This window comes from Aptenodytes forsteri, unplaced genomic scaffold, assembly GCF_000699145.1.
Source record: "Aptenodytes forsteri isolate BGI_AS27 unplaced genomic scaffold, ASM69914v1 Scaffold83, whole genome shotgun sequence".
Lineage (NCBI taxonomy): Eukaryota > Metazoa > Chordata > Aves > Sphenisciformes > Spheniscidae > Aptenodytes > Aptenodytes forsteri.
Window position 1 is genome coordinate 107,335 of NW_008795371.1, and position 12,049 is coordinate 119,383.

A 12,049-nucleotide genomic window follows, 5' to 3' on the forward strand; every position below is an offset into this window, starting at 1 on the left:
AGGTTGTGTGAGATGGGAAACGCTCTACAAAGGGTTGCATGTGGTATTGGCAAACTTTGTGTTGGTGAAAAGGAGACTGAATCATAAGACAGTAATGGAAAAAAAGGTTGATCTAGATGTCAGATATTCAATAGGAAAATCAATCCAGTCCAACTATTCAGCCTTCAGTGGCACATAGCTATTTCAAGGATTTGTAGGTAGGTGCTTGGCAATAGGTCTGGCCTTTGCATTATATACTGGGACATTGCAGCTGCCTTTCAGCCCTCAATCTGTAGAAGAGCGGCCCCTAGGAAAATGCTTTTCACATAGGAACCATTTCCAAAGCAGTACACTGAGGTATGATGTGAAACACCTTGTGAGTAATGAAAGTCTGCAAAGCAAATTCATACCATTTTAATGCAATAATGTGACATGAATGAAGATAGTTTTGGAGAGCCTTTTAAGGATAGCGTTTCACTGTTGATGGTTGCTGATGATACGCTGCAGCCAGGACTGTAATGTCAGCATGCTATTAAGTTAGCAGCTCCTGCATATATGTCTATGTTACAAATTGTAGAGTTGTCTTGTTGAACATGCCTCCATGTCTTTGGTCTTGATACTTTTTAGGTCTGAGTTCTGTTGGGGTTAAACAAGACAATTTCTGGAGTAGGCAGAGTCCATTTCTTCCTTTCTAACAATTGGGATTGGAATAATGTCAGTAGACTGACAGTAACCTCATTTATTTCAGGCACGTCTGTCTGCCTTCATACAATACTTCATTATCACAGGTCTTACAAGAGCCTACGTGCATAAATAATTTGACTGAATACACAGAACTTAACTATCTCTGCAATAACTTTGCAGATAGGGTAGCCGCCTCTCACCAAACCTTTCGCTATTGTGGCATCCTCTAAGTGACAGGATTGACAAAAGGTAGTGAGGGAAACTGCTGTTCAGCTGCTCTGACCCTACCTCTCTATGTGTTGAAGTATTCAGTGATACAACTTGGTGCCACCTACTGAAACATTCCTAATATTACAAGCCATATATTCCTGTTAATCACACACTGCAAGATCTTGGGTTTGATAACAAGGTCACATATTTGATTTCTCCCACAAGTGCTAGCAATAATGTGAAGTATACTTCTTGTAGTTAGAAACTGTCTTTCTGTAGGATTTTCCTACACCTGTAGTCGCACAGGAGAGGTGCTGGGAGAGAAAAAACTATCAAATATCCAGCATGGCATCAGTGATGTTAAGTACTGCCTTTGTTCATGTGCAAGTTCATCCAGGTTAATTACAAGGGCTGTTGAATCAAAATAGTATTTGTTTTGTATGATCTGATTTTACATGTTTTACTGCAGAGCCTTGCATACACAGGCTTCAATTCTGTGGAGCAGCAGAGAGCGCTTGGCATTAAGTCTGGGATGAAGGGAATGCTTTAGCTTTCAGCTGCCAAGCTGGTTGCTGTTAGAGACTGCAGCAGCCTAACAGCTAGCACAGCATTGCTATTGTTCTTCAAATGCTGTGACAGGAAATAGATTGGCACAAGGATGCTCTAATAATGCCTATTTTTTGTACCTTGTCAGCATAGAGATGTTGGCAGCTTTGGCACAGAGGAAGGGAGAGCCACAATTGTTAAGTCAGAAAACAACGGCACAGGTGCTACAGTACATGGCCAGATTTTGAACTATCAGAATGCAGCTGAGAGCTTAGAGCTACAACTTCTTAAAAGGAGCATCTGTGATAGCCAGGCCGTTTCATAACTTACAGTCATAGTATTTATGCTGTAACCATGTATCCGGATGTCAGGAGCAGCATCTGAAGCTGCCTGAAATACTGCATGTGTGTACATACATGTTTAAGCTGCTGAGAAGCTTTCTTGTGGAGGAGACAGTATGTCCTGTATTTGTGAAATATGCGTGGTCAAATAAATGCTGATGTGAACGCCTGAAGTTCTACTTTGGCATATAGTTCATTTATCAGATCATTTTGAGCATGACTATAAATGTATGTAAAGAGAGAAAAACATGCTAACATCCTCTTGTCTGGAGAGGATTTAAAACACATTTTGACATGTCTTCTTTTTACCAGCACATAGCTGGCATTCTGATGGTCACCAAAGGCCCTCTTGTTTCAAAATCTACAATGTCTGATTAAAAACCTATAAACACCTTTGTATTTATGCAGGCTATATTTATGCAGGTGTTTTGTATCTTTCTTTATGGAAAATAAAGACCAGTTCTCAACTGCCTCTAACGCTGCTTCATTGAGCTTAGAGCTTCCCACACTCCCGTGCTTTGTCAGCCAGTCAGCAGTGAAATGGCTGCCCACAATCAGTTTGCAATAACAAGTGTGAGAGGTGTTACAGTGGTTTCTAACAGCAGTACGTCGGTATCTGTGTCAGCATTTTATTTTACTAGTATTTTCAGAAATAGTTAAAGTGGTGTTCTTTATAGAAGATTAATAATGACACTTGAGGCATGAAGATGAGTGCTGGGAAACACTGTGACTTCACAGCACAGAAGGCAGTACACCCAACTGAGGAATGGCATGAAAGTCCTCACTCTGTGTCTTAAAACTGCCATGGATGAAATAGCTGCTGTTACTTTTGAGGTATCCCATCTGTTGGCATTAGGACTTGTAGACTGTTTCAAATAGTGTGGTTTCAGCTCGAGAGCATCCAAACCCAAGTGTAACCAAACTACTGCACCAAAGTTGCAAACTCTCTGATGTGGCTGGGCAACAGGAAGATGCTACAATCTACCGGCTTTGCTTTAGAAATGAACGTGATGGATCCTGCTTGTAGTCCTAACATTAAAATACTTTTCTGTCAGGAACGTGGGGAAATCCTACAAGAAATCCCGGCTATCAAACAGAATTCCCTGAGAGAGAGGAAATCTCTTGCAGTGAAGATAAATTTTAAAAACTCTATTACTTTAGCAGATACGTTTTGCATGAAGATGGTAGTGCTTCATACCAACCCCAGACTATGCCTTAGAATGACTATACAGTTCCCATTCAACTCAGAGTTTGAAAAATAATAGTTAACAAATTCTGTGTGAAGATGGAGACAGTACGTGTCATAATGTGTACATTAGTTGAGACAACAGTGACATGCTACAATCGGCTCTAAGCTTTGTTTTGTACTTAGACATTAAGATTTTAATAAAATTGAGTATCACTAAATATTTTTATTAGGTGTATTTTCAGTACCAGTAGAAACAGCTAGCTTTAGAAAAGGATTCCTTTAAAATTTGTTTATAAAAATGATTATTTATTGAACTATGTGAAAACCAGTTAGTTTCAAGCTGTCCTTAGAAAAGAAACTCAAATTTACTTTTTGAGATTTACATCCCAAAGAGACTGATTCAACCCTCTGACAGTTCTTTGGTCCAGGCTTCCCAACATCACCTGCCTCAGGATCACATTCCCAGTTCTCTACCAGGCTGTACCTGTAAGGTCAGGTGCTACCAGAAGTGGAAGTGTTGTGTTGTAAACTTATAATGCTGCTCTTTTCTAAGTTGCTTTCTTCCTTTAAATGGTTGATATATTGCTTTGTAAGGTCAGTTGTAAATCCAGTCAGTACCTGCTAGTAATTCAGTTAATTGGTAGAACATGTTTTTTCCTTGGGAAACATGATCAGTTATTTGTGTTCTCAGTTATTCCAGCCCCTTTGTTGCAATAATTTCATTGAATGCAGCAGGGTAAGCCCTCATATTACACCAATGAGTCCTAAAAAGTGTATTCAGTTGTCACCTCTGCTGTACATTTCTTCTGTTCTTATGGTTCAGGAGCTCACTTTACAGTGTATTTTGAACTGTAGGGTTAGACTCTCTGCTACTTATTCACATTGAGTTTCTTTAAGGAGCTAAATTCTCTTACAATATTAATTTCTGTGCTTGCATCTTACAGCAGTATCTGCAACTAAAGTTGATTAATCTCCAGCTGTTCTATACTATATCTGCAGTTCATATGGGGAAAATATTTCAAGAATTACCTACTATAAGCAGTAGGGGGCAACGTTTCCATGAAATTTGTAGAGGTTTGACCTTTTTATTTCCAGGCTGCAAAGATGAAAATATATCTATGCTTCCTGCAGTTGTTGTCAAACTGTCTGAACCAAATACTGATTTCACTGTGTTAATCTAAAATGCAGATTAAATTTCCTGCATTCTGCTAGGTGAGGAACAATATTTAACCAAAAATGCTGTACCTTTGTTTTGACAACATATGTTTTCTGAACTGTAGAAAAGATTATAAACAGCATATAACCAATAACTGCAATCGGTTTTCAATAATTCAGTGCCGTGATGTTTGGGTGATTTCTCCAGGTTTCTTTGCCCCTTGGCTTTGCTGGAATGAATACCTAGGCAAAGTCCTTAAGGGTTCTAGTATAGAAAATGAAATTCCTTAATGGGTTGTCAGAGGAGCAGCAGTGACCTGCACCATGCTGAGGATCTCACCCAGTCCCTCAACAGCTTTTACTTTTTTTTTCTAATGAAATGGAAGCAAATTGCTGGCTTTAATTAAAGCTGACTGTTTTTCTCTTAGTTTCTTGCTGGTGATGAATGATAGACACTCTGTAAAATCAGAGTGCAGTCCCTGCATGCTGAGTATGAAGCAGAGTCATTAAGATACGTGTCAGAAGGCAGAGCCCTAGCGGAGAGGGGAAAGGACAGAAGAGCCAAAACAGCTACACAGTAATGCTGGGATATAACAGCAGTAATGGTCTTGTCACTACACTCAAGGCAGGCCTCAAACTGACCTCTTAACCCATATATATGTTGATCTGTGCTCCTCAATTACGTTAATTCACAGTTTGAGTCCAAAATCGCTGTAACTGCGTTTTGCTTTGTTTCTTAATGCTGTTATCAATATATTTTTGTTTCTTTGACAGTGGAAAACAAAAAGGTACTAAACTGAAAAGACAAAATAATGAACAAGTGTGTGCATCTGTATGAGAGTCAGGCAGGAATATTTCAACTTTTTATTGCTTTTTCCTATTCTAATGGCTCTGTCTCCAGGAAATGTTTATTGTGCATTACCAAATGGCAATGTTGTTCTCCCAGAGGTCTCCCCTCCTCCACAGGTGACTATCTTTCACTCCAGGAGCAATCAGTGTATTAACCTCTCCCTCTCCTCTTCTATTGCACAAACATCAAAGTAGGGAAATGGAGCCCAGTATAAATCATTTGTGGTGCTCTGGATGAGACAGTTCTGCAGCACACTCAAATTCTGCCCTTCTTCAATCAGTTATGCTGCTTTTCACAGCTAAATCTTTTTTTTTTTTTTTTTCTTTTTTTTCCCCCCCCCCCCATTCTTTTTTTTTTTTTTTTTTTCTTTTTTTTCCCCCCCCCCCCATTCTTTTTTTTTTTTTTTTTTTCTTTTTTTTCCCCCCCCCCCCATTCTTTTTTTTTTTTTTTTTTTCTTTTTTTTCCCCCCCCCCCCATTCTTTTTTTTTTTTTTTTTTTCTTTTTTTTCCCCCCCCCCCCATTCTTTTTTTTTTTTTTTTTTTCATTTTTGTTCCCCCCACCCCTATTCTTGTTTCTTCTCTACTTCAGCGGTGATCCCCCTGACTGACTCTGAACACAAGTTACTGCCTTTGCACTTTGCGGTCGATCCTGGGAAAGACTGGGAGTGGGGAAAAGATGACAATGATAACACCAGACTGGCCAAGTAAGACCTTTCTGTAACTTTAGTGTTAAGCAGTAAAATGTCTTGAGCCGTACCTGACTGAAGTATTGGGAGAACTGCTAACAGAGAGGGCTTTGTTCCTGTTCTCTGGTTACATGGGAGAAGACGGGTGGGTCTCCAGCTGATGCTCACAATTCAGGCTGCTGTTACATCTCTCCCGGTTAAGAAGTATTGCTTTTTCTTTCAGGCTTTTTGACTGTTTGTTCCCTTCTTTTTTCATCCCTAGTTTGATTCTGTCTCTTGAGGCAAAGCTTAATCTCCTACACAGCTATATGAATGTAACATGGATACGCATACCATCTGAGACACGGGTAAGGTAAACTTCCCCCTCGGTCTAAACAAGATGAGAGGTACGAGGCACGACAGGGTGTTGTGTAGGGTAGGCAGCCTGGACTGGCCAGCTGCCTGGAAACACCTAAGTGTCCTAGCAGCAGGGACAAGTCACTCATGGCTCACTGTCATTGCAGTCGGGCTTATAGATTTTTCTAGCTATTTGTTTCAATAACACAGTTGTTTGTGTATTTTTGCAACTCCTACTCCATTCTGAAATGTATTTTCTAGCTTAATCTTTCTGTTACTTATTTCAGTAGTCCATGTAGTTCAGAAAAACCTTAAAATAGACCTTTTCTCACCATTGTTTTCTCAGAACTTTGGCTTGCTCTCCTAATGCCACTGTTAGGTCACCAATCCCAAGTCCTTTCTCTTTCTGAGAATACATTTGCACCCCTGGACAGCTCCCAGTTTAGAGTGGCTGACAAAAGGCCACAGGCTGGCGCTGAACTGGGGCCTGGTTCTTTCAGAAAGCTATTTTAGAACCATGCCCAGCTGGCACCTAGTCAGCTGCAAATTTCTCTGCAAATTACATTGAATAGATTGAGGGGTTAGTCTGGAGGCAAAAGGTTGCTAGGAGAGGATGGAGGTGATTTAGACAGCCTACACAGATGGGATTTGAAAGGAAGAACAGAACACAAAAGGAGAAAGCGTTTAACAAGCTGCAAGAGGGGAAAAATCCATTTTTCTACAGTTTCTACAGCGGTAGCTACCACATCAGAAAAAGGAGAGGCAAAATGGTCCTGTAGTTGTAAGCTGTGAGCCTGAAACTTGTGGGACCTGGGTTACCTCTCCCTGCTTCACCCCTGCCACATGAGCATGGTCAGGTCACTTTAGCACTCATTTTGTCCTTTGCCAAGTGGGGATAACAGCTCTGCTCCCGACTGGGTGGTGGGGTGCTCAGGGATTCCCAGGAGAGAGAGGACATTTAAGTACCCAGGGACAAGAAGCAGGCGTGCATTTCTATACTGGAAGTATATACGTCTCCAGAGCTTTTTTTTTCCTTTTTTTTCTCTGAATCATTATGGTTAGTTAAATGTTTCATGTTTATCTCTAGCAGATTTTAGCTTCATGGTGCCTGAAAGCAAGACTAAGTTTTGCAGGAGTAAATGAATAGGGACACATTTTAAAGTATCCTAGGATCCTCGTTATTGCATTTTCAAGAAAAATGTTTTATCACCTTAATTAAAATACAAATTGGAACTCAGACTTCTGACACCAGTTTTATCTGCATTGTATTTCCAATAAGAATGAATACACCTCATTGTATTCCTCAGTCCACTTGCTTAAGTTTAATGTTTAATATTTCAGGCAAGTTGTTTAGCTCTGGTGCATCGTACCTTTGATTTTCATGCACCAGAGACCTGAACAATGAAGAAATCAATTTAATTAAGTTGGTTTTTGAACATAATGAATTTTGGAATATTGCTATATACAGGTTTGTGTGCTGCGTCCCCCTCACAGCCTTCAGCAGAACCTCATTTCCCTTCCAACAATATTATCAGTTTCTTTCCAAGCTCTCTGTCTCCCCCCGGCTGAGGGGCAGCCTGTATTGTAGATGCTTCCTACTGAATGGCTGATGTCTGTATGCTGGCCAGCCGCTCAGCTGGACAACACCAGCAGGGAGGTTGTGCTGCAGCCTTCCCCTCGACAGGAGCACTAACTCGCATCTCTCCATTATTCAGACACTCGTTTTCACAGAACCTCTGAATGACTGACCTCTATTCTACATGTGCTTGAAATGAGCCAAAAGCTACTGTAGGAACAAGCGAGATACGTAGTCAGAGCAGCCAAATAAGCTTGATTTGGTGAAGAAAACAGTCTAAAATGCCAGTGCATAAATGAAAAAGTACATTTTAAATCAACGTTAAAATCTATATTGGATTTGGTTGGGGTTTTTTGCATCAAGTCCCTGTATGAAACTGATTTTGCTGTATCTAATTATAATTACTTTTTCATAGCAGGCCCCTTTGGCTCAACCAGAATCCCCTACAGCTTCAGCCGGGGAAGATGTTCAGTCTCTGGCTGACTCAATGGACTCGGACCGAGATTCCATCTGTAGTAATTCCAACGGCAATAATGGCAAAAACAGTAAAGAAAAAGAAAAGGACAAACAGAGGAAAGATAAAGACAAAAACAGGACGGATTCAGTTGCCAATAAAATAGGAAGCCTCAGTAAAACCCTGGGAATTAAACTGAAAAAGAATATGGGTGGTCTTGGAGGTCTGGTGCATGGCAAAATGAGCAGAGCCAATTCAGGGAATGGAAAAAATGGTGATGCAGTAGAGAAAGTCAAAGAGAAGAAGTCTAAGTCTCGAAAAGGGAGCAAAGAGGAATCTGGACAGTCTGCGAGCACTTCTCCATCTGAAAAGACCACTCCATCTCCGACTGACAGATCTAGCAACTCACCCATTGAAAAGATGAACACTAAACCCTTCTCTGACAAGCAGCCTGACCCATGGAAGTACAGCACTGACGTGAAACTCAGCCTAAATATTTTGAGAGCTGCCATGCAGGGTGAACGAAAGTTTATTTTTGCTGGCCTTCTTTTGACCAGTCACAGGCATCAATTCCACGAGGAGATGATAGGCTATTACCTGACCAGTGCACAGGAGCGTTTCAATGCAGAACAGGAACAGAAAAGAAAGGATGCTGAGAAAAAGGCTGCACTGAATGGGTCATCTAGTAGGAAACTGGAGCCAGAAGCATATTCGAAAGAAAAATTAGAAACATCTCCTCAGGATAGGGCATCACCCGTCTTGCCTCAAAGCCATACAACTCAACTGGTTTTAAAATTTAAAGATCGCACTAGTCCCACTCCTGGGTCATTTTCTTCACCTAGTAATGGCGCTAAGAAAAGCGGACCCATTCCAGTATCTGCCCACTATAGCCATACGCCACCTGTTCAAAGGCAAAGTGTCATCCATTTGCATGATGTCAACTCCAAGCCATCGAGCTTCCAAGATGATACCTACAAGCCAGTGGTTGGCACCTTAAAAACCTGTGCCACCTATCCCCAACAGAACAGGTCACTGTCTTCTCAAAGCTATAGCCCAGCCCGGATATCCGGTATCCGTACAGTGAACACAGTGGAATCGCTGAGCTATGCCATGCCTACTGAACACAAGTCTCAGACATACACAAATGGATTCAATACTGGCGATATTAGAGACTGCTTAGAATATGCTGATGAGGACGGTCCTCAGACCTGGTTGAACAATGATAAAAATCAAGGCAGAAGCACAGTTTGCCCAATATATTCCATCCAGCAGAACCGCTGTAAGAAGGAGAACTGTTCCTTTTATGGTCGTCCTGAGACTGAAAATTACTGTTCATACTGCTACAAAGAAGAGTTAAAGCGCAGGGAGAGAGAAAGCAAGGGACACAGGCATTGAGGATTCTTCCGTGACTACTTAGTTTTACCATTTTCTTACTTACAAAGTAAACAGTATTGAATTGCAGTAAAAGGAATCCTTAAAAAAAGAATAAAGGATTGATGAGTAAATAGTGTCTAGCTTTTCGCTTTTCGGGGGCAATGAGGAAATAATAGGATTAATTTATCATAAAAAAAAATATTATTTTCCATTTTGTCAGTGTCTTTTTTACACATACTGGTAAGCTGAAGGGTTGTTTACTCCTTTGTCAGTGCTGTGTATATGTTTGGTCAAAAATTTACTAATGGTGCCTGAATTTACACTGACATCACTCAGGTAGTAGAACGATAGGGGAAAGTCATAATACCGGAGATGTGGTGTTGTAGTAGGGTAGTATCTGCCTTGCAGACATTTGAAATTCTATAGCTATTACAAGAGTATTTTTTCCTCAGTAAAACCTAAATGTTTCATAGCCTTTTTTTTTCAGGAGGGTAGTGATTTTGCGTACTGCACATTTTTAACATGGCAGCATATTGCATTACTACTAATGTTTGTACTCACTTTTGTCTGAAATTGAATGATTCTGGGAAAATGGGAGTGAAAGGTCTGAATTCATGAGGGCTGTAGCTCTTCCGAGTTTTAAGTTCTTACCCGTTATTTCTACCTCTACATTTCCATAAAAAAGTAGATTTGAGCCACTTTTATTTGTACTGAATTTTTAAACAGATTTTGTAAAAAATACATGATGACTTGCAAGACTTCATGTCACAAAAAACCCCCACATAGTATAGTTTTGGGCACCTGAATTTCAGTAGTATTTTCATTGCTGTGTACGTTGAGAGAAATGTTAAAATAAAATTATAAAAATTTTATTAGATTTGGAAAATTTGATGACCAGCTAGGAAATTTAGGATCACTTTGGAGCTGAATGAACTGCTTGTCAAAACAAATGTACTGCATCAATAGATTCCTTTAGCTATTGCATGAATTTAATCATTATTTATTCGTTCCTTCTCAACATTATCGAGTGATAGTTATTGCAAACATAACTACTTCGTTGGCTCCGCCTGTTTTTGAGTCTTCTCCTATAGTGAGTTATGTACCTACCAGGCGGTTCCAAGATGGCTATAAAATACCTTCAGTATGAATGGCAACTCCTAGCACAGATTTGCACAACTCTGATATCCAAATATTTACACAAGTATTTGCAATACTTTTGAAAATAAAACTTTGCTCATAGAAACGTTCCTGTAAAGCAGGCACCGCAAATACTGTTAAAGCAGACGTATGACATTAGGAAGTTTTCTTGAATATAGTACTTGCCGTTTTCGCACCCCTCTACCATCAACTGGCATAATGTAGTAAGAATAGATCTTTTAGTATTGTTACACTTGTAAGCAACGGCTCATTTACTGTCTACCTACTTTTTTTTTTAAAAAGATCTCATTTTCCACAAATAGGTGACGTACTGCCTTCAAGACTGCTTGCTCTGCCGCTTAAAGGTGCAGAACATGAGTTCTGCCTTACTCGTTATGGAATAGCACTTTCCTGGCCTGTGCAGGAAAGATTCTTTGCCAAAGAGTCTTTGTTTCTGATTCTTTTCTGCTGTACCCCGATTTTTACTCTTGGCATGGGTGGCATAATTTCACTGGTGTACAGTTAATCCTAGTTAGCCTTGAAACCAAACCTAATGTAGTCTGTGAAATAAGATACACAAACTTACGCTGACGTGTACTGGCTTTCAGGAAAAGCACATAAGCTTTTGCTAATGTCCCACTGAAATTTGTGGAACAGAGCACATACTTAAAATTGACCATATCTTTAGGTTTTCTGCTGAATGGGAGGTTTAAAGAATAGTTTCAAAATAAGTCCGTTAGCCACTCCTAAAAAGTCATGGTCTTTGCCATATTAGCTGTTCCATGGATCCAGACCTGTACTTCATATTTTTTGCCGTACACTGAGCGTACACGGAATGTTACTGCATTTGCATTCCTTCATAAAAGGGAAATACTGGTATGTGTAACGAGAGGTTAAAACTCCATGTGACTTCTGTCCTTAAGGTAAGCACATTCTAAAACCTATGTCTCCGGTTGCGTACACTGGTAAGCAGTGTCCTTTTTTGGTTAACTCTTGTGATTACATGTAAGTTCTCATTGCCAAAGAGATCTGTGATTGCAGATCATGCTAAAACAAGCCAGATCATGTTAAAACAAATCAAATATCATACTTGATTGTATTTGTTGCTGAGAGTGAGAAAACTGACAGGATAAAACTTCATGAAAAAAAGAAATATTTAAGAATTCTTACAGCATTAGAGTAGCAGTAGCATTTCATACTCTGAGAATTGCTTCTGTGTAAAGTTGTGTTTAAGAAATACTACATTAGCAGCAACCTACACCAGCCTGTGTATTTAAGTCAGTTGTATCCTTTCTGAATAAGGAAAAAAGTAACAGCACATATGTAAAAATAAGCAATTACCATGAGAATTTGCTGCTTCCCATTTTTCAGAGGAGTTGTTTCTATAGTATGTTTTTAAGATCTACTCACAAAAGAAAGAGGTTTACAGCTGGTCAATACTTAGATAACTTCCTCTGTTCTAAATTATTGAATAGGTTGTACCTGTATGTTAGATTAGTTTGAAAAATTAATTGGTCTTCTGAATAATAATAG

At 39.7% G+C, this 12,049-nt stretch overlaps 1 protein-coding gene across 7 annotated transcripts in view; it reads left to right on the plus strand.

The window, feature by feature from the left end:
* Positions 1-9,505, plus strand: part of OTUD7A (OTU deubiquitinase 7A) — a 102,468-nt gene extending 92,963 nt beyond the window's left edge. For 6 of the 7 annotated variants that reach the window (XM_009280319.2, XM_009280321.2, XM_009280320.2 and 3 more), the window contains 3 exons: positions 5,543-5,657; positions 5,902-5,986; positions 7,967-9,505. In XM_009280319.2, the coding sequence (XP_009278594.1) occupies positions 5,543-5,657; positions 5,902-5,986; positions 7,967-9,400 (1,634 nt within the window). In that variant the 3' untranslated portion in view covers positions 9,401-9,505. The remainder of the gene's footprint in view (positions 1-5,542; positions 5,658-5,901; positions 5,987-7,966) is intronic. The other variant, XM_009280326.2, reaches the window with a different exon arrangement.
* Positions 9,506-12,049: the final 2,544 nt, after the last annotated feature.